Source organism: Stegastes partitus, unplaced genomic scaffold, assembly GCF_000690725.1.
Source record: "Stegastes partitus isolate 25-593 unplaced genomic scaffold, Stegastes_partitus-1.0.2 Scaffold140, whole genome shotgun sequence".
In the NCBI taxonomy this organism is placed as follows: domain Eukaryota; kingdom Metazoa; phylum Chordata; class Actinopteri; family Pomacentridae; genus Stegastes; species Stegastes partitus.
In genome coordinates, this window is record NW_007577871.1 from 219160 (window position 1) to 242579 (window position 23420).

Sequence of the window (23420 nt, forward strand, 5' to 3'; positions counted from 1 at the left end):
TGTGATAGACTGGTGACCTGTCCAGGGTGTCCCCTGCCTTCACCTTGAGTCAGCTGGGATAGGCTCCAGCTCCCCCACAACCCAAGTGAGGACTAAGCGGTGTATAGATAATGGATGGATGGATGTTTTATAGGATATGAAACCATGTCAAGTCAATACTTAATAATAGGACATGCCGATGATTTTCAGTTACCCAGTCTGGTCACCCTTACAAAACATTCTGCTGGTACCTTTGCTGCAAAAGTAGAGGAAAAGCAGCCAACAAGTGCTCAGTATATGTGGGAATACAGTGCATAGGTGTTATTAAAGCAAATAATGGCTGCTTTGAGAAACCTAAACTTTGAAATATATTCAGAGTTGTTGACACACTTTTTTCTTTTACATAATTCCATTGTCTTATTTCATAATTTTGGTGTCTTCAGTAATGTTATACACATAGATAACATTAAAACAGCAGGTGTATCAAAACTTTTGACTGATATCATATTTATATGCATTTTAACCCATGAGTCCATACAATACATTTGCCAGTGATAGATGACTAAATAGACACATATACATGGTAAATTTTTGAAGAATTTCAGATGATGTTGAAGATAGCTGCTATATATGTGTTTCTAAGGTGATTTGTTGTTGTTGTTGTTGTTAAATGTAGCCCTCAGCGCTCGCCACAGCTCCATCATTCCAGAGCTGTGTTGCCAAGCAATGGCGAGGCCAGCAGCAGACATGCTCGGTACAACACTGATGCTGTGGATAGGAGAAGAGGAGGAGTGGGAGGAGGGAGGAGTGTGGACATATCTGCTGCTTTCAATAGCCAGCACAGAGATTTTACAGCTGACATGATCACTTACCGCACTCACAGCATTCAAAGCAAAGAGATAAAAAATCTTTCTGAGCAAACAGCTACAGCTTGCACTGTAAAGGAGACCAGAGGAAGAACAATGAACTCACAACAGCCCGATTCTGACGGACCAGACCAGGATAACATCAACATCAGGTCAGACCAAATTACATTTGAATTGGAGAGCAGTGAAGCATAAATATAAAAGCTTAAACTGTGGGGTATTCCAAAACATTAATGGTAGATATAAAGCACAAAACAGACAAATAAACATGAGGAATAGCATCAGTGTGTCGGATTGTTGTGCAAAATAAAATCACAAATACCCTGTGGACTGTGAGTACGTGATGGAAACATCAGAATGATTGAGTGACCACAGAGTGAATGTGAAGAGCTTCAAACGGATGATTTTATATTTTCATTGAATAATTCAAAGAGTAATCCCAGTCCTTGAGTTCACTCTGCTGGATTTTATACAGACAATTGTAGAGAATTAATCATTATTTTTCTGTATTCATATGCATTTTGGCATTTTAAATAGTGTAATGAACAATGCATAATAAAGTGTAATATATAAAAATATCTACACTTCTGTGTCTGTCCAAACATGTATGTCCTTGTTTTCTTTCCAGGTTGCTGAGCAATGGAGAACGCTCCCAGACAATCGGCCACAGCCTGAAAATCGTCAAAAACATTGGTGAGCTTGTCGAAGTGTGAGAATAGAGCATAATATTCCACCCACTTGAACCACCTCCAGAGCTGTTGCAAGAAAATCATGTTTTTTTTCTGAATATATTATGACTAAGACTGAGCATTGGTAAGATGCAGACAGTCCCATATGTAACACATGCAAACAGATTTCTGAAAAGCAGTTTATTAACCCAACAATACGCTTGATAAGGCTTCAGTACAGCCATATCTGCGACTGCAGGTCTGACATGTTCATCATGATTGCTGACTATGTTGACAGACTATTCAATATAATGTAATTTGGTCGATGGTACCTTAGCTGCAGGAAAACAATTCAATAGCTTAACAAAAGAGCAGGAATACTTAGGGCTGATGAAGAAGTGCAACAATATTTTCCATCATTTACAGATATTTGTACTTCTCTCTCTCCAACCTGTGCATTTTTGCTGTGTGCCTTTCATGCTCTCTTATGTAATTCTCAGACCAGTTCTACGCCCACCAAAGCAATCTGCAGTATATGACTGAGGAAGATTATGCAACAGGCCCCTGTTGTTCAAAGTCACCTTCTGTATCAGCAAACTTTCATCCCACCTGAAACTTAGTAAAAGACACAATATCTGTGTGGTTCTCCCACCTCCACACTGACTGCATCATGGCAGAGAGTTGAAGTCCAATCCACTTCTGGCCGAGAATCTATTCCACTGGTCTAGCTGGCTTTTTCCCCACACACACTATGGTGAAGAAATCCCATTGCAGATATGTTTAATACTGACATTCTTTTACCTCAAATACAGTACTGACAACATTATTGACTAATGCAGCCTGCCCCTTTTGACTTTTGTTCCATTTCCGGTGTGTTTTTTAGATTCTGGTTGCTACCATTGGCTAATAAATACATGTAAAAGTCGTGACTGGTTTGAACAGCCTGGGAATATAATGGAACAGTTTTAGGAGCTTGTATGACCTACCACACCCACTAAAGATACTAGATTTAAGAATATTTTTGAAGTGAAGTGACCAATTATCATGTATTTACATTGACCTGAATTTATCACTTAACCAGATGAGATTTGTTTTTTATGTCTGGAAGCTGATGTAAGTAAATAATATATATAATACAATTTAAACTCAACTTTGTAAAATATATGATATAATGCAATTATCAATTTGGCAAACAAAAATAAGGCCAGGCCATAGAAAACTGATCTGTGTGTAATAGTGTAATATGCCCAGTGACGTCTCTGCATTTGGGGCCAGTGGGGCTTGGCCCCACCAAATGTCACTGTGGAGCTCTATGCTGGCATAAAATAATAAAGTGGAAAAAAATCAGTCTGTACAGAGTAAGAATCTATAAAGAATATCTTATCAAGAATAATAATACTCTAAAAAGATCAATTATGTTACCAAGATGATTTTGTTACAAACATTTATGCATAATCCAAAGGCTTTGCCCATAGAATGCTGACAAGCAGCCTAATTCCTCTTGACGCACCTGAGAATGGGGCTGGCCCATCAGCGTTCGCTTAAGGGATGAGCTGCTGAAATCATGGTGTGCATGTCCAAAACTGCTCTCCGTCGACAGCCACCGGGCACAGTTATTGTGGCCGTAAGCCGAAGTAATCCAATTAAAATATTGGAATGACATACGCCAAGACGTAATAAACGTGTACAGTTTTGGTAGTATGCAGCAAGCTAGGCTGGCTATTATTGTGAGCGAACAAGACAAAAAAAAAAAATGAATGAAGTAGATTCTTTGATAACAGCTAAATTTAGCACTTTGCCACAACAACACTGGTGAGTGACATTTTTTAGTGACCCTTTATTTTTAATGCTATGTATAAAAATAGGTTGTATTCTTGAATTACGTTGATATGAAACTGCATTTAGTGTGTAGGTTTAGCCATTTTATGTGGCTCATTTAATACAGATCAATCTCAGGTTGTACTTTATGTATCTCAGAAGAATCAGATGCTGTTTATAGCTGTAGAGTATGTTGGGCCCCACTCAACTTTTCATGCCAGAGATGCCACTGAATAGGCCAGATGACTCTCCACAGTGACGGTGTAGTTAATTATTGCACAATTTAAAGTGACCTTTGAACTTCTGTTATGATGATAATAAACGTATACCAATACATGTCACAATGATTTTTATACCAGTAGGGTGACCAGCTAATCTTAGAACTGAACTGTGTAGATTAGCACCAGCATTTAGCGGTAGATATTTGTCAGACTATTCCTTTTAGCTCTATCAGTCCTTCAGAATGTACATTTGGATCCAAGGCAAAGTAGCAAATGTCAATTTACACAATGCAACATTCAAAAGTTAAGACAAATTAAAGACTTGATTATACAAGGTCAACTAGTAGAACAGAAGTGAGCCCTCTCTAAATTTGCTCATAAAAAGTGAAGATGTCACTCGCCCTGTTTACATACAAAGCGTTACAGGCAGATTTTTTTGTGATCCATGTCATGTTCCTCTATCAGAATAGATGTACTCCTTTACTCATGCTATATGCAACCCCAAGTATACTTTTGCATTTCAGGTTGTACCCACAGTGTGCTTTGGGCACAGAAAGCCTCAAAGATGAAAGTGACCTAAAACTAAAGATAGACATGAACATCTGAAGTTGTTGTCTTTTGACCCTCCAGGTTTCCTGTACCAGGAATACAGGGACACTTCTAAGCAGCAGGAAATTGAACAACGACGGCAGCAAGAGAACCTTTCTCCTGGGATCAAGACAGGGTCTGTGGTGGCAGGGTCTGGTGTAATATCTCCACCTGTGCTACAACTACAACTGAGGAACAGTGCTCAGTCACTGAGCTTGTGGCAAAACCTGGAAGCTGTGCAGGCAAGCGGCTTACTCACCCAGCTACCGCATAAAGAAATCATAATGCAAGAGGTGAGTGATTTTGTGATGCTGAAGGGTTATTTGGATAGATACAGATGTTAGTTGTACAATATACACTGATCACCTGCAACATTAAAACCACTTACAAGCGAAGTGAATAACTGATAATCTTGCTACAATGCTGGGAAGCCTTGAGTGCTGGCATTCATGTGGATGATACCTATCACCCACCTTAACATTGTTTTAGGTGGCAATCACATCCTATGGGATGCCTCTGAACAAGCCTCGTCCAGATATCCCTGGACCACTAGACCCAAATGATCAATCATCATGTCCTGGTGCTAGAAGGCACTGGACACCCCCAGAGGTCATATGTCCATGTCTTGACAAGTCAGTTTTCTTTTACAGAACCAGAGAGAAATGTGCACAATATTATGGAGGTGTTTTTTTCTTCGTTGTTGTGGCTGATTGGTTTATAAATGTAGAGATGCGTGTGTTTGGTTATGGGTACATAATTTTACCTAAAACTACTGCAGTTCAGTAGAACAGTTCTGCAATAAATCTAAGAAACACATGGCTGCAGACAAGATGATGATCAATAATTTCATTGTGATGATAGGCAGAAGTTCTTGTTCTTTGTGCTTTTCACAAGACTGTGTATGTGTAAATGAGAGGATGAAGACAACATTACTGCTTTAACAAGCTGAAGAACAAGACATTATTGGTGATGGTGAATGTATACTCAGTGTCTGCTTTCTGCATGGCTGCAAGGACAGTGATATTTGAAACAGATAAAAATACTGGTTAAATATTTCAAAGAAATCAGAAAATTGCCACTCACTGTTGCTCTTTGTTAAGCCACAGTATCTAATGCTTTTTTATGAAAATATAGCTTAAATTAGCTGATGTAAATAAAGCTAAAATCAGAGCAGTTCTTTGTTAGCTACAACTAAGCTAGCTCCTGCTAGCTGTCCATTGTCACCCTTTACATTACTTCAAGATGCTCAAAACATGGACATTCTGTACGAATTATTTTACATAAGGGGCAATAATTTCACTTTTTTCCTGTCCTAAATAACAGGATTTTCTTGCAGGGAAATATTGGTTCTAGGTTTAATAGCAGCATGCTTTAGCAACATATGCTGATAAAATGAACTGCAATGACGGTGTTGAACAGCCAACCACCTGATACGGAGTTGTCATCCCATAAAATAGGCATATCAATACCATACATTTTTGCCAGCAGATACCTCCCCCATCTTCAAGCAGGATCAGTAGGCGTGCTAACATCCTTTTTGATCACTGATAAACACAAGTAATACTATCTGTTGGAACTCTTGCAGTCGTGTGAATAAGAGTAACATCTCCGGCAAAGTCTATTAATTTAAACCTTCTCAATACCTGCAGCCTTTAAATGTGGGATTTGTATGTGCAAAATTACAGCAATGCTGCCATTAAATAATATGATAAATCAACATTAAACAGGATGATAACAGCCTGCTGACTACTATTTTGTCAAATGTAAGTAGACTATCCTACTTAGCCATTTTCACCTCAGCTTGGCACTTTTAGGAGCCGTCCACAAGCTTCAGGCAAGCGTCTGTGTGTCTTTGACCCTTCCTCTTGACAGAATTGGTGAAGTTCAACTACTTTGTTAAACTGACGCAGACTTGTTACTTCAGCACAGTCTACAGGTTCTTGATGTGGTATCAGTCAGGACTTTAGGAAGGTCTGTTGACAACCTTAAGTCTTGCCTGATTTAACCATCTCTGTACCATCATGGATGCGTACAAGACCCAACCTTCTGACTGATTATTTTATGTTCGCTGAAGAAAAAAAAAATGTTATTTACTATTATTTACCACAATCTTCTTGAGCTAATGGAAATTTCTCAGATTCTAGCACCTGAATTAACTGTGGAACTTCAGTCCTTTCACATATGTGAACACACTTAGGTCATGTGATGACTGAACAAATGCCAACCCGGTTACAGAAAAACACAAGTCTGAGGATGGATACAATTTCTAAGTCCCTGGATAACTCCTTCAGAGGATTCATAGGTGTTTTGATGGCCTCCCTCTTTTGTCTGGCTTGCACAGTCACTAAGTTTTTGAGAATGACCTGTTCTTGCCAGATTTATGCATGTACCCCATTAATTCCATTTCTTTATGATAAAATAAATTGTACTCCAAAGGATAGGCAGTGACTTGGACATTTTCTTGACTCATCCCCTGACTAATGCTTTTCAATAGCATTTTCACTGAGTTGTTTGAAGTGCTCCTTTGTCTTCATGGTGTAGTTATAGCCAGGCGTACTGATTCACCATGACTATACCTTCCAGGTTGAAGTTTCTTTATGCTACAATCACTGAGAAACACTACACTACAAAAACAAATCACTGCTCTCAGATGAGCTCTATTTCAGTAACTCTGTGACTTTTAACACCTGTTAACTGCACATGTGTTGAACTAGGTGAGCCATTTTAAAGGGGGTGAATACTTATACAATGACTTGTTTTACATTTTATATTTTTAGATGAACTGACATTACTTTGTACAAATCAGTTTTCACTTTGAAATGAACTATTTTTTTTGTAAATTCTTAAAAAACAAACCCTGAAAATACAAATTAAATTGACCAGCCTTACTATGTTAAGTGCTGTGAGATGAAATGCTATAAACTGCGCTATATATATACATATATATGAATAAAATTGAATTGAAAATTGAATTAATGTTGACACGCAATAACAGGAGAAAACTTTTTAGAAGGGTAAATACTTTTTTTTAGGAACTGTATGTGCTTCACCCAGCTGTGCAGCAGAAGATCATGTAAATGTTATCATATAAAGTGGTGAATGTGTTGATGTGACCTTATTCTTTTTATTTCTTTTAAGGCCATGTTTGAGCTTGTTACCTCAGAAGCATCCTACTACAAGAGTTTGGAAATTTTAGAGACGCACTTCCTGCGTAACCCTGCTTTAATCAACACCCTCAGCCAATCTGACATGCATTTTCTGTTCTCCAACATCGAAGAAGTCATGAAAGCGAGTGAAAGGTAGGAAAGAGCATTGGTTACAGCAAATTAGTGTACAATTGAAGTTGGCATCTCAACTTTGAAGTTCCAGTTCAGCAGCTTCAGCTTCATATCCCTGGGTAATGGTTTCATATTTTTCAGGTTCTTGATGGATCTTGAGCACCGAATTGAGGAGTCTATTTTGATTTCAGAAGTGTGCGACATTGTTTCTCACCATGCAGTAGAACACTTCAGCGTCTTTATTACATACGTCATAAACCAGGTTTACCAAGAGAAGAATTACAGACGCATTCTGTGAGTACCTACTTCTTAAATACACATTATCATGTAGATGCTCTCTTACACTGGGAGTTAGTTTTGGAATATTGTGTGAGTTATTTCTCATTGATGAATGTGTAATCCAAAATATTTATCAAAACATAGATTATTTTATTGGGATTTTTTGAAACAGGACTGCATTTTAGCAGTGAACATTGTGGCCTGCTTGACTGTTTGTAATGAAGATGTAATTAGAGAGAGGGAAAGCGTGAGAAAGAATCCTAGAAAACTACAGTCAAACATCGCTCTTTGTTTATGTCTGTGAATGTTGCCAGCCTGCCTCTTTTCACTGGAGAACAGGTTGGTTTTGATCATGACAAAATATGATGTACAGGGTGTGGCTGACTAAGAATATAATGCCAATGTCCTTCATCAACCACACATACCTGAGTGACAAGATGACTTTCCCACACACTGCAGAGGTATCTCAGACACTAAATGGAAGGTCTGATAGCAGCTGGAAAAACCTCTGATCAGCTGGTTATTTACATGAAATACAAAGTGTGTTCTGGAAATTGCCTGTGTCGAGTTTATTAACTGACACTTTGGAGTTGTACCACTAAGACAGTCTAATAGGTGGTTTGTAGGCGTAGACTACATTATGCAGGTCTGTTCACACTCAGGGTGTTAGGAATGCAAAGATTAATCACTTGTCACAATCACTTGTCACAATCACATCAGTAGCCAAAGTGCAATGTAGAAATGTTAGGTATGCTATTTAAGGTAAGCCATTACAACAACCTTGTCACTAATAATTGCTGTACTTGGTGACAAGAGGGAGGGGTGGGGGGGTAGGCTGTTAAGCTAGCGTAACAGCCTACAGACAATGGGGGACTGCTCACATGCTTAGTTGACTGGGGTATGGCAATTGTAGCAATAATGATCAGGCAAGCGTTTATAAGCCACACTGGGGGTTGAGCAGATGATTCAGTCAGAGCTGATCAAGGCTGTAGCAGAGTGTTTCAGACAGGAGTCCAGCAATGGAGATGCCCTGGAAGGTAAGTGAATGGGTCCAGGTATGGCTGGTTGAGCTGCTGGTTTGACAGGGAGGCAGGAGGAAGACAAGGAAGAAGGGAGGTCACAGAAATAGCAGCAGAACAACCAATTGCTGCCAACAAATCAGCAACAAACAGGCAGAATATTCACAACAACCTGAGTTAAGTCTTTGCTCTGGATGAGAGTGTGGGCTGGAACTATTTCTTCATTAAAGGAAGTGAAGATTTGTGTCAGGTGATTCAGCCTCCTGTGCAGGCGTTCTCACTCCTGTAATTAGGTAACACAGCAGCAAGCCACAATCATACCCAATAACAGAGTAAGACAGAGAGAGAGGTGCTAACCAAGCAGGGAGGCAGAAGCAGAGGACCTGACAATTGCATTGTCTTACTATGTGTGTCCAGAGAGGGAAACCAGGCATTTCGGGAGGCCATGGCCACACTGGAGAACCATCCACGTGTCAGGGGACTGTCCTTTACTTCTTTCCTCATCCTTCCTTTCCAGAGGATCACAAGACTCAAGCTGCTTGTGCAAGTGAGTGAACCAACATGAGTTAATACTAATAGATATTGTACAATAAATTGCAAAGATTTAGTGGTATGTTTTGAAATATATTTTTTGTGTCATATTCGCAGTAATCAATGGTGGCATAGTGCCACTGTAAAAGCCTTCCACTGATTGCATTTGACTTTGTTTTTTTACACAGAACATCCTGAAAAAAGCTGAGGAAAACACTGACAGGGAAGCAAATGCCATCAAAGCACATCAGCAGCTGGAGCAGGTAAGCGCTATTCAAGAGTTGGAGAATGAGCAGGATAGTGGGGATCAGGGCAGGACACAAGAAGGGCAGTGAGCTGGAAATCAGAGCAACTGGAGTGCAAAGGAGGCAGCTGGTGATAGGAGCTCCAAAGGCAAAGATTGAGGTCCATGAACAGGCAAAATGCGGTTGTGCTACAAAAGAAGAAAACAAGCAAAAACCATGGCTGGGGAGCTAAGGCACATATAAAACACAAACTGGATGAGGACTGAATGTGGAACAAATGTATATACCAAGGCTAGTTGGGAAATATGCAGGTGACTGGAGCAGAATGGCAGTCTGAGAATATCTGGTGAGTCTATGGGGTAATCTGATTCACCGTATATAAGTTGTGGATATAAACCCTTAATCTTTTTAACTCGCTAGTCGTTTCTTCCTGGGACCTGCATGTTACCATTTTCTTTATGAAAGAAAACAACAACAACCTCTGACCCACACTGGAAATTTCAATTTTTCCAGAAGATGTGGATTGTGCAGTATTACAGCTATGTTATTATTATTATTATTTTTTGTGGCGGATCATCTATTTAAATCACAGTGTTCGTCTCTGTGCATGTAAATGTTCCACCACAACAATTCCATCCATCCACTATCCACTATTTTGAGGGAACACTGAAGCCGCATCCTTCACTTAGCCCTGCCCACAACAACTGTGATTGGTTTAATGAAATACTAACAAGCCAGAGAGGTTTTTCCTCTATAGTATAATGATAGCATAGTGCAGCTAAGCAGAGGCTAAATGAGACTGGTGTGGGATGATATAGGAAGCTGGAGTAAAACAATGACCACAGAACAAGGCTCAGATGTTCTCAAGGGATGACTTCAAAACATTCCTCCAGAGCAATCAAAGAAATCAGAGTCTAGCTGGAAAGTGCAAAGGGTTTAAAAAGAAATTGCTTTATTGGTTGTCATTTTAGGGCTGCAAGGTGGCACAGTTGGTTAGCACTGTTGCCTCGCAGCAAGAAGGTCGCTGGTTCACGTCCCGGTGGGGGCACCGGGATCTTTCTGCGTGGAGTTTGCATGTTCTCCCCGTGCAGCGTGGGTTCTCTGGCTTCCTCCCACAGTCCAAAAACATGTTGAGGTTAATTGGTGATTCTAAATTGTCCGTAGTTGTGAATGTGAGTGTGCTTGGTTGTCTGTCTCTGGGTGTGGCCCTGCCATGGACTGGCGACCTGTCCAGGGTGTCCCCTGCCTTCGCCCTGAGTCGGCTGGGATAGACTCCAGCCCCCCCGCGACCCTAATGAGGATTAAGCGGTGTATAGATGATGGATGGATGGATGGTTGGTTATCATTTTTATTTCCATCTATTTGCAACATGAGTCTACCATCTAAAATTCACTGGACCAATTGCCAAAATTTGGTGAAAGCAGGTATGCTACCTACATGCATAAAGATAAGAACAACACAAAGATGCATTAATACAAACAAACTAAATATGTTTGTGGCAGTATCACATCTACTAGAATCTCAAATAAGCATTTGTTATGTTTGTACTTCTTTTTTTTTTTTTTGGAAGTTTCACATGATTTCTTTCCAAGATTCTGGTTGTGATGGACTATGTTGTGGTGGACAATGTGGATTGTATATTGTACACATTCTACAACAATAAGTTAACAGATTATGAGATAAATATAACAATATTGTATAATATTTCAATGTTATGGACTCATGGCTCTTAATTGTGTCTTTGTCAGATTGTGAAAGAGTGCAACGAGGGGGTACGGAAAATGAGCCGCACTGAGGAGCTTATCAGCATTGAGAAAACATTGGAGTTTAAATCCAAGGTAAATCAAGTTTTACTGACTTCCATTTCAACTGCATTGAGCACTGCAGATTTTGGGGTTTTGTGTCTGTAGTATTTTTATACAAACATTTTTTGAACAGCTGTAGCTAAGGAAGGAGAGCTGGTTGTCCAGTAATTATTTGGCTTTCACATAAAATCCAAGCTCCTCCTGGCCATGTGTCCATGAAAAAGACACAGAACCCCAGGTGGATGCCAATACGACACCCATTTTTTTTCATGTTGTACATTCCACGACACAGTGAAACATAACTGAGAGGATTTCCAATGCCAAGCAGGGGGTTCCCGATACACTGGTATTAACAAAAAACCATAATACTTTTCAAATCAAACAGTGATGTAATAAATCACTTATGGGAATATTGTAAATAATCAAATGCCAGTAATTATCTGGCTGACACTCAACAGAAGAACAACAACAGTACACTTGTGGTTACAGGCTTTCTCTCCACCTTCCTGCACATGTATTTTGAATGTAATTTATTTTCCAAAAAAGAGACAACATACAATAGACAAAGTTGAAGATTATTTATTTAAAATTCTGGTAAATCTGGTATTGTAGCAGCCCTTGTGTCAAGATTCTCCCTCATTTAAAGTATTGTTGAGTGACTGTTGTACTAGCTTGAACATTTGTTATGTTGTGCTGTTATTAAGAAAGCAAGCTTGAATCTCTTTATATTAAATGTGATCTGAAAATACCACAAATGGCAATGACAAGAAAACAAGAGGCAACTAACGAAGTTTTTGTGCTTGTGCAAATTAATTCAAGTCTGACTAATGCTAATGGTCTGTTGCAAGCTCAGAGGAAGCAGGAAACTCTGCTTAGCAACAAAAATAACTAGGATTATAAATTCAATTCAATTCAATTCAATTCAATTTTATTTGTATAGCGCATATTTACAACAACAAGTCATCTCATAGCGCTTCACAAAGGCAGAAACAGAAACACCCAACAATCCAAAACATCTGGATTCCCTATAAGCTTCAGCAGTCCGCAAGACTGCTCATAAAAGATGGACGTAGTGACCGTGACATCTCCCATTGGTTTGTGTACTACCATTCATCATTCAAGCTTGATATTTGGCCGTCACCGTTTTGGTGTTTTGAAAGCGGACAAACACCCACACAGTGGTGACCTGTAAGTCACAAGATAGCCACATCCTAAAGCATATCCTCCTTTATTGTCTATTTTACTCTAAAGGGAGCCATCATTTACAAAAAGAACTCATGCTGGATTGACAGAAACTTGAAACTAGTAACTGGGACCATAAACCTATTAGGAAATTGTTTTCTGGGGTAACAGAGCAAGGTAGAAGTATGCTAATTTTTTCACAGACAGCTTTACAATCTGACACCACCAAGAGTAGTTGCCTCTTGCTGGTTGTTTCAAAGAATGCAGGTTTAAAGCACTTTTAAGTTCACTTTTTAGGCCTGGAGACTACGTTCATCTTTTATATGTGTAATATAAATAATTTCTTATTGGGATTCTGTCTATTTCGACTCAACTGGCTTGTATTTTGAAGTGCCCTCCCAAAGGTTTATTACTATGTTACGTTTGTCTCAAAAATAAGTGGGAGGTGTTGTCCTCTCAAATGATTAATGTTAAAACCAACGCTGTAGGTTCTGTGCACCTACAAATGGTTACAGAAGTTACAAATATGCAAATATCAATGGTCTGTACATCCTATTTACAGTATTGTCTTAAATGACCATAGATGAAGGATCACTATAAAATACAGTTGTTTTTAAATTTTAAAACAAACACCCCTTTATTTGACCTCTGTTAATCCCTGTAGTCTGTGCCCATCATTTCCCATTCCCGCTGGTTGCTTAAGAAGGGTGAAGTGCAGCTGATGGCTGGGCCTAAGAGTACTAGGACCATGCGAAGTCGGAAGCTCTACCAGCCAGTCTACTTGTTTCTTTTTAACAATCTGTTGCTGGTCACCAAGCGCAGGTAAGCACTTAATGAGGTAGTCTCACTGTAAAGTCCTACAAATGCCTTTTTTTCTCTTTACACTCGCTTGCCACTTTATTAGATACCTTTATGTAAAACTTACCCAGTCTAATCCAATAGTTTTACAGCAACCAACCCTTTATGAAAATGTTCATCTCCAGTTTTTGCCGGCAGAAGTTGTCTTTTACATAGACGATTCACTTACTTTTTCACTAAAATCCTGTTTTTGCTTGTTTGGGTTTAGCTTGATATGGGATATTAAATGACTGGATATTAATACTTTGATCCAACAGCAGGCTATGTCTTTGCTAAACATCTAGAGGGAGCTTTAGAGCAAGTGCCTACAATAATTCTTGTAACTGACTAATTCCTTCTGACAGTACCATGAAATCTACTTCTGAAAAAGTGAAATTTTGGGTAGTGAAGGAAACTAATAAAGATTGCACTGTGTGATTTCACAGAAGCTGAGGCACTGAATACAATTTTGCATTAAAACAGTGCTTAGTTCATTTGTCCGTTTGTTCATGTTGAAAATTACCATATCATTTTTGTATACATAAAATGTAAAAAAAATTGTCATGGTTCTTGAAATATCTTTTTTTTTTTTAGTTTTTGTTTCATTTTTGTCAATACAAATATGTTGTCATTAAATGTTTTAGGTTAAAATTTTGGTGGATGAAATTCACTGATTGGAGTGTGTACTAGTACATCTCAAATCATTAGAATATTGTGAGAAAGTTAAATATCTTCTATCAGTTATTTGAGAAAGTGAACATTTTATATGTTCTAGTCTCATTGTACTTAAAGTGAAACATTTCAAGCATTTTTCTATTTTCATTTTGATAATTATGGCCTACAGCTCAAAAAATTAAGAAAACCTATCTCAAAATATCAGAATATTTTATTTTCAATTTGAATATTTTACTTTCAATATTTTATTTTCAAATAGTAAAAAATACCATGTACTGTATCTCTCGGTCTAGTCCAGTACATGCAACCACAATCATGGGGAAGACTACAGACTTGAAAGTTGTCCAGAAGATGATCATCGACACCATCGACAAGGACAGTAGGCCACAGAAGATCATTGCTGAAAAGGCTGGCTGTTGGCAGAGTGCTCTATTGAAGCATATTAAAGCAAAGTTGAATGTAAGGGAAAAGTGTGGGAGGAAAAGGTGCACAAGCAACAGGGATGAGTGCAGCCTTGACAGGCTTATCAAGAAAGGTCGATTCAGATTTTTACATTTCATTTGGAAATCAAGGGCCTGGGGTCTGGAGGAAGAGCAGAGAGAGGAAGAGGAAAGTTTCTGCAGTGTGCAATGATTTAGGGTGCAATGTCATCTGTTGATGTTGGTCCACTGAATTTTATTAAGTTCAAAGTCAGCTAAGTCGCCTGACCTGAACCCCACAGAACCCCATATGGGATATTGTCAAGAGGAAGATGCAAAACACCCGACACAAAAATACAGATGAGCTGAAGACCACTATTAAGACAACCTGAGCTTCAATAATACCTTAGCAGTACCACTGGCTGATTCCCTCCATGCTACACTGCATTGATGCAGTGGTAAAGGACCCTATTCAAGTATTGCATGTCTAAATAAACATGCTTTCCAGAAGTTGGACATTTCTGTATTGCAAATTAGTTTTGGATTGATCTTAAGAAATATTCTAATAACTTGAGATACTGGATTTCTGATTTTCATGAGCTATAAACAGTATATAATAGTCAAAATTAAAACAAAAAAGGCTCAAAGTGTTTCACTTTACATGTAATAAATATAGAATATATGAACGTTTACCTATTGAGTTTACCTTTTTGGCATTCTAAGTTGTTTTTGCAACTAGCTGCATCACAGAATACATCCTCAAATGTACATATAATTTAATCAATACCTCTGGAAAACAGTTTCAACAAAAACTGAAGGTTATCTTTGTATAGGAAGCATTACTGTAGTACTGGTGTTCAGACTACTTTTCATTAAAAAAAAAAAAAAAAAAAAAAATCATCTGATTGTTGCACTGAAAGCAGGGAATGTTAATTCACTCAACTTCTTCTCAGTGGGGACAAGTTCCAGGTTCTTGACTCATGCACCCGGGCTATGTTGAGGACTGAAGATCTTGAAGACCAGGGCCAGCTGCTGGCCAATGTCTTTAATCTCAAGCTGCTGGAGAACCAAGAGGAGCGTCCAGTTAGCTACATGCTCAAGACTTCCAGTATGTGAGTATCTGAAGCAGAACAGCTTACAGTGTCAAAAAAAAGTATTCACTCCCCTTGGAAGTTTTCCACTTTTACTGAATTTCAATGTTGAACTGACAGAGCTCTAGCACTTTTGCTTAAGCTCTGTCAGGTTGCAGGGACTGTGAGTGAACAAACCTTTTCTAGTCTAGCCACAAATTCTTAACTGAATTGAGGTCTGGGCTGTGACTTGGCCACTCCAGAACATTCACCTTGTTGTCTTAAAACAATTTCTGTGTAGCTGTGGCTGTATGTTCTAGGTCATTTTCTTGCCTGAAAACAAATCTTCCCCCAAGTCACAATTCTCTTGGGGATCGCATTCGGTTGTCCTCCAGTGTTTCCCAATTCTTGCTCTTCTCACTTTACCCTTTACCTTTACCACTGCCTCATAAAGCTTTGACAAATGAAAAACAAGCAATGCTTGTTGTCTGCACAGTCTCTCTCATGGCAGTTCCTAATGCTTGTAGCTCTTTTTGAGGAGTCTAGGTGTCTTGGTGGCCTCCTCTTGTGGCATGTGTCATTTTTTTGTAGGCGTAGAGTTGTACATATACCTGAAATCTATCTATCCCACACTTGGCCTACCAACCTTTTTCCATGATAGAGCTATAACTCTTTTGGCCACTAAAAGGCTTATCTGTAGATTTGTTGTCTCCTTCTAATGCTAAAGTTAGCTGGGTACAAGCCTGGTGAGAAAAACTTTGGGTGTAGTGATATTTGTGTAAACAGAATGTCCTGAACCATAACAGGACACTCTCTCATTGCTGACCAGAACTGTTATATTTCAGTAAACTGCCAGAAACAGTGGTAAAGTATATCTTTTTCCTTTCGACATTTAATACCATTTTAGTATCAGGGAACGTGCTATTGTATTTATTCAGTTTTTCAGGAGTTATAAAGGTTCACCTTAACCACATTTGCTGCATTAATTTAAGACATGCGTAATAGTTTGTGATTGTTCTTTGGTGCATGGCCTTTCCATCACCATTACTTTTTTTTCTTTTTTTAAAAATTGATAACATTTCAACACAGATTTCAAAATATTCATTTGACCTTCGTGAATGAATAATTTCCCCACATTGGACTACATATTGAAAGTAAGGCAGTCTCCCCAAAGTGTTTTTGATTTGGTGCAATACACTGATCATGTTTCTGGGAATGGGGGTTTTCACATTCTATTTAAGCTTTTTAACATTAGCTGATTACAAGTAAGTGCGAAGCGATAAGCTTCCATGGGGTGCATCTTCATCTGTAAAAACAGAACATTAGTATTCTTGAGTATGTTTTCCAATAGTACCAAAGTGGATTCAGACATGTGAGTCCTCCTCTATCATATGGTAGATATAATAATAAAAGTTTTAACCTGGGGCATCTGCTGTTCCATAGGAGTTTGTTGAAAAGTCTCTTTAGATGAGTGAATAATTACTTGGTGGCAGCAATGGGAAATTTTGAAGGAGAATCAGCAGCTTAGGAAGTATATAAATCTTAAGAGTATTTATTTTCCGTATTAACAATATTGGTGTAAAAGCCCATCTGTCTAATGAGTTTAAGATTAAATACACCACTAGTCATAGTTGTTTTCTACAATATTGTCAGGACATGGTACAATTTGAATACCAGGGTATGTGAAACAATTGACCTCCTTAAATTGAGTGGCATGTCCAGGTGGTATTTCCTTCCTGCGTGACTGAGTAGCATAATTGAGGTTTTTAATTTTTTATCTTATAGCTTGAGACCTTTCCAAATATCTTAATTTGATACAGTAGGCTGGGATAAATGTTACTATATGTTTGAGAAAAACAGTCATATCATCTGCATATAAAGCCAGACTTGTGCTCCTGCTGTCCTATGGAGATCACTGAAATATTATATTGGGTCCTCACTGTGATTACTTATGCCTCAATTGCCTGAATAACAGTAAAGACATTTACATAAATTGTTTCCTCGACCAAAGTGTGTGATAATTTCAAATAGGTAAGGCCTTTCTATTTTGTCAAAGGCCTTTTCAGCAGCCAGGGACTGTAAGGCAGTGTCTGGGGCCGCCTTATTCATGTTATGGAAGCCATACCTGCAATGAATAAAGCCATTCTGGTCAGTTATCTTTGGTAATATTCCTTCAACTCTTCCAGCTACAATCTTGCACAGAACTTTTACATCTGGATTTAAGAGACACAGGTTCTCACTTTTATTATTAAGTGTACCAACTTTTGGGAACAAGGTAATCATTGCTCCTCTCAAGGAGCCTGGTTGGATTTCATGATTAAAGGATTCTTTAAACATTTGCACAGGAGTAGTGCCGATGGAGGCTATTGGCCAATGGCAGGATCTCTGACTGGGTGCTCAGCGATGCAAAATTTGACAGTTTGCTATTGTGACATTGGTTTGCTTTTGTTTGTGCTGGGGGCATTCCTTAGAATTTCTTTAATGGAGCTGTGTATGCTCCAGTCTCAATACGTTTTTAGAAAGAATTTTGCTGTCAGAGTAGTGGAGCAGGTTATCAGGCATCTATTCAGCATACTGCCATACCCATCAATGTTAAGCTTGATGTGAAAAGTTTCCAACTGTGAAGAGCAGTGAACTAGTAAAGTTCATCCATTATCTATACACCGCTTAATCCTCACTAGGGTCGCGGGGGGGCTGGAGCTTATCCTAGTTGACTCAGGGTGAAGGCAGGGGACACCCTGGACAGGTTGCCAGTCGATTACAGGGCTACACTTAGAGACAAACAACCAAGCACACTCACATTCACACCTACGGACAATTTAGAATCACCAATTCACCTCAACATGTTTTTGGACTGTGTGGGAGGAACCTGGAGAACTCATGCTGCACGGGGAGAACATGCAAACTCCACGCAGAAAGATCCCGGATGTCCTCACCGGGACGCAAACCGGCGACCTTCTTGCTGCAAGGCAACGGGGCTAACCACCAAGCCACCTTGCAGCCTGAACTAGTAAAGTGCAAAAAAATGAACTAATGTAAATAAATAGAAACAAACCAATTATTTTAGAACTGTGAATAATTAGGGAGTGTGGTATTATTGAAACTTAATTGTTGGTTTTGTTCTGACTCTTAAAATGTTTCAGTATTTAACTGTGGATTTGTTATTGGACACAAACAGCTTGGAAACACCTTGGACACAAGTTATCTTTAATTAGTTACTAACCACTTACATCCTGTGGGCAGGAGTGATAAGCTTCGATGGATGTGTACATTGACTCCTAATCGACGCACACGCTTTATGTCTACCAGTGCCCACCAACCAGGTGAGACAGAAGATATCACACAATGAGAGAAGTCCTTCGTTCAGTACATATGAACTCACTCTATCTTTGACATTTACCAGACTCTCCACAGGTGCAGTGTATTCAGTCATACTCATCTCAGGAGCCAGATGAACTCTCCACTGAGATGGCCGATGTTTTGAACCTCCTTGAGAGAACAGATGATGGTGTGTAGATGCAAAAATCTACTGGTACTTGTGAAAAAAAATGCAATTGCAATTTGTTTTTGAAGAATTTTGTGCATTGTTTTCAGTTCTCTTTCCATCCTGTCCTGTCCAAACCTTTTTTTGCCTGCTGTATTTTAGGCTGGATGATGGGTGAAAGACTTCATGACGGCGAAAGGGGCTGGTTCCCTTGTCGAATAGTAGAGGAGATCCAGAGCAAGGAGGTCCGAGCTCAGAACCTGAGAGAGGCCTTTCGGATCCAACAGGCGCATGAAAGTGGAGTGGGCCAAACTGGAGCCAGGAGTGGTATAAGGGCGGGAAGACGCACCCCAAAAGCCTCCAGCTTCTCCACTCCTTGGACTGGTCAAATGGGGGACAGCAGTGAAGTAAATCAGTGAATCAGTCACAAATATGAATGTCACTACTGAGAGCCATATGCACTAAGAGAAAAAAAAAAATCAGGATACATGTCACTTCATTCCTACACAATGAAACTTGTCCCTTTGATCTTTACAGCAGTGGAATGTTTTAGAAATCTCCAGTTTTGGTCTCAGTGATCAGGGAGAAGTTATCAAAGCGCTTCAGTCAATAACCTTGTGCAAGCAATCCTGCATGTCCCATAAATGTGTGGTGAAGGTGTTTTGAGGCCCACATACTGTGGTGTGTAATGCATGGACTGTTTGGAGCTGCAAAACCCCTTAAATCCCTCAGCTGCATGGGCAGGTTTTAAAACTTGTTGCTTTAATTTAATTGTAAAATGCCTTTAAACACTGAATTACACACAGAGCCACATCATAAACATGCTAATCTTTTAGGGCTATAAGACAACAATGCAGCCTTGAAAGATCAATGTGCTGTAGCTTAAGGAAACACATGCAAAAACATAATCCATATGGCAACACATGCACCCCAAATAGAAAATATTCTGCTAAGAAATCAATCAAACACAAGAATAATCTGACAACTGGAAAAACAAACAAACAAAAAAAAAACCCCACATCAAGCTACAGAAAATACAACCACCTACACACAGCTCAACTAAATACAGAAATCAGATTCAAATACAGACATGACCTGCAAATACAAACTGGTACGAGATCAGGAATCAGTAAAAGGTTAACACTTGGTTAAAATTAGGTATCAACAATAACATCAAAATCATGCAATCACAATGTTAAAACTAAAACAAAACAAAACTGACTAAAACACTGGTTAGTTCTTGAGGTTCAAAGAAAGAACTTCACAAGCCATGCACCGTAGCATGCCCTAGGTGTGCTCAAAATGTTTAGCACTTTTTATCATCCCATGAAACGTTTTCTGTTTTCAAAATCAGTCCCTTGCAACTCTGGCTGTGTACTTTGTTTTGGCAGTGCATTTCTGTATTTGGTTGTATTTTTTCCCTTTGCAGCATATATAATTTAGTGCTGCACATATGCTGTCAAGTTGATAAAAATGTTTTCTTCTATTGCAGTGCATTGAGCTTTTATGGCCACCTTAACAGTGTCTAATAAAATAAATACATAAAAGTAAAAATTAAAATCACCAATGACTATGTTTCTGGATGTTCAGTAAAAGTCCATTTATTTCTATACACAGCTTAATCCTCAGTAGGGTTAGTTAATCTAAGCATGTCTGTAGACTGTGGGAAGCACTCAGTAAGAGTTCAGGATAAGTGAATCAGTTTAGGTGATACTTCACCCAAAATGTATCCTTTGAGTACAAAGGACTCAGAGAAAGATTTGTTAATATTTAGCGAGTTAGCACATTCAGATAGGTAGGATGTAGCAGATTTACTGGCCCTCTCACTCACACTGCCCTCTTAACCCCAATCTTGCAAACCCCCTCTCTCCTCCCTTGTCCTGTGCAGGAGCTCAAATGTGTATGGGAGGTACTGGAACAGTGTTTTGCAGAACAGCGTGAGGTCGCTTTGTTTTACATTTATAGAACCAGGACCTGTGTACAAACACTAGATTTTCTTCAGTGCCAAAACAGAACAGACAGCTTGCGGTCCATGAGACTATATTCAAGTGCAATATTTTCTAAGGGCCAACCCACTGGGTTGGTGGAGAGACACAGAGACTTCATAGATCTGCACATTCCAAAGAAAGCATTCCATGGAGAACTTCTAAATATAGAGCTTCTACACACAGTGATGAATTTTTAGGGATTATATTTATTACAGAAGAGGGATTTCAAAAACATCTTCAAATTTTGGTTCCTCGGCAACCTTATCCTCTAACTCTTTCTCATTTTGCCTCTCAAATTAATTAAAGCCAGTGTTGCTCTCTGCTGTGTGCTGCATTTTCCTGGAAATTAGATTTGCTGGTCAAGCACAAGCATATGTCACATTAAATAGGCACAAGTCACACTGTTTTCCAGTAATCATTGTATTTTTCAGAGTAAAAAACAAAACAATGCCCACAATACCATTGTAATGGTATTGTAACATGTACTTAACTTAAATAGCAGATTAATAACTATGACAGGCTGATAAGACCTACCTTATTTTATTGAGGTTTTGACTTGCACTAGTGTTGGCATAATTTATTTATAAAGGGGAGTGGTCTGCCGCATCTTGATGGAACAGCAACAGGTCCTCTTAGACCACAAGCTTCAGTGTTGTGCTCAGTGAACGACCTGTATTTGTCAGGGCTGCCACATTACAGATAGTGCTAGTTAAATACTTCATTGTCTGGTCTTAACCAAACTCTTAATGTGTGCAAGGATTCGGATTGAGGAGTGATATGTAAGCACTAACAAGAAAGCAACCAGCCCGCTATGATTTGAATTTTATGTACCATGAAGCTTCCAAACACACAGTTTGGCATATGGACTGTAGTTTGGCATGCACAGGAAGCGTCAGCAGGTCTGTACAAGAGGCATTGTCTCCGTCAGTCAGCTAGATATTTGTCATTTATTATTATATTTGATATGAATCATTATTTTTGGGTTAGGTTAATAAACAGGTACAGACTGAAACTCATAACTCAGGGCTGAGGGTCGTCATTCATTACCATTCTGTTTAAACATAAAATTAATTTGTATATTCAAGAGTCCATATCTGTGCTCTCGCTCTCTGTCTCTGCTGGTGTCTGCCCTTAGAGTGTGTCATAATCTGTCTAAGCACATGTAGGCTGTGGGTATAAGGCGGCCATTTGCTACTCATTTCATGCAGCTTTGTATGTGTTACCATTTTCAAAATCGTATGGTAAAGCAGCTTTGCTTGTTTTTTTCTTTCTGTGGATTATCCATTTCAATTAGCGTACCCATCTCCCTGCTTGTAAATGTTTTCATCAAAACCATTCCACTTGTCTCTATTCTTGAAGGAAAACCGCAGCTGCATCTTTCGCTTAGCCCTGCCCAAGGCGATCGAGATTGGTTTAAAGAAATACAATAAAGCCAGTATTAATTTGCTCAAAAGAAGACTGATAATTATGTGCAGTCAGTACTATCATCACGAGAGAATGGGCTGGCTAAGTGAGACTATTCAGTGTCTGACTCTCCGGATGTTGACTGCAGCCATTAACGTACCGTGGCTGAGCATTTTACATGGCTTTCTCCTCCCATTGCTCAATCTGTTACTGTTCTTAAAATCGCCCTCACTGAGGGAGACGACAATGTGAACCTTTGGGCAGCAAGCTACAGGGTAATAATCCATCCATCTATAATCTATATATCGCATAATTCTCACCAGGGTTGCGGGGGGAGGGGGGTTACACTTCGAGACAGACAACCAAGCACACTGACAGTCACACCTACGGATAATTTAAAATTACCTTATTAACCTCAGCATGATTCTGGACTGTGGGAGGAAGCCGGAGAGCCTGGAGGGAACCTACACTGCAACTTCTAGCTGCGAGGCAATGGTGCTAACCACTGAGCCACCTTGCAGCCAGGGTAAAAATAAGAAATTAAATCAAAAATTTGAAAGATATCATTGGATGTTCAGGTGTTTTGTATTTTGTAGACAGTAGCTTAGCTATGTTGTATGGAAATGCTTCTTCTGTTTTAAGAAGTACTACAACAGGCAATTGTCCAATGACTGTTCAGCATAATGAATCCCCCAACAGTCTCCCTTGATCATCTTTTTTCGACCCAGCATAAACTCAAGCTGCAGCCCCTGTTTTCTGCCAAGGAACACACTACATTGCACACATTTTGTGTTAATATCACTTTAAAGTTATTAAACATACAAATACACATACAAACAAGGGATGAAACCTGTAACAGCAACTGAGTAGTAAAAAAAAAAAGTCCTATATGTTGTACCTGTATAGAAAATAATGCTATGAAGAACTATTGATCAGCATGATTGTGAAACCTGTGTCAATAAATACACTATGTGTACAGGAATGCAAACATTTGATGTTGGAAGTAACAGTTGTAAAATCGTTAATTAATTTTGTAAGATGTACATTATTGTTAATAAAACAAC

At 39.0% G+C, this 23420-nt stretch overlaps 1 protein-coding gene across 1 annotated transcript in view; it reads left to right on the top strand.

The window, feature by feature from the left end:
- Window positions 1-21228, top strand: part of ngef (neuronal guanine nucleotide exchange factor) — a 31001-nt gene extending 9773 nt beyond the window's left edge. Inside the window, exons 3-15 of the mRNA XM_008278976.1 lie at window positions 656-997; window positions 1474-1538; window positions 4183-4433; window positions 7279-7439; window positions 7560-7712; window positions 9134-9263; window positions 9436-9510; window positions 11241-11330; window positions 13144-13301; window positions 15364-15522; window positions 18724-18803; window positions 18884-18988; window positions 19127-21228. Coding sequence (XP_008277198.1) covers window positions 656-997; window positions 1474-1538; window positions 4183-4433; window positions 7279-7439; window positions 7560-7712; window positions 9134-9263; window positions 9436-9510; window positions 11241-11330; window positions 13144-13301; window positions 15364-15522; window positions 18724-18803; window positions 18884-18988; window positions 19127-19383 — 2026 coding nt within the window. The 3' untranslated portion in view covers window positions 19384-21228. The remainder of the gene's footprint in view (window positions 1-655; window positions 998-1473; window positions 1539-4182; window positions 4434-7278; window positions 7440-7559; window positions 7713-9133; window positions 9264-9435; window positions 9511-11240; window positions 11331-13143; window positions 13302-15363; window positions 15523-18723; window positions 18804-18883; window positions 18989-19126) is intronic.
- The last annotated feature ends 2192 nt before the right edge of the window (window positions 21229-23420 follow it).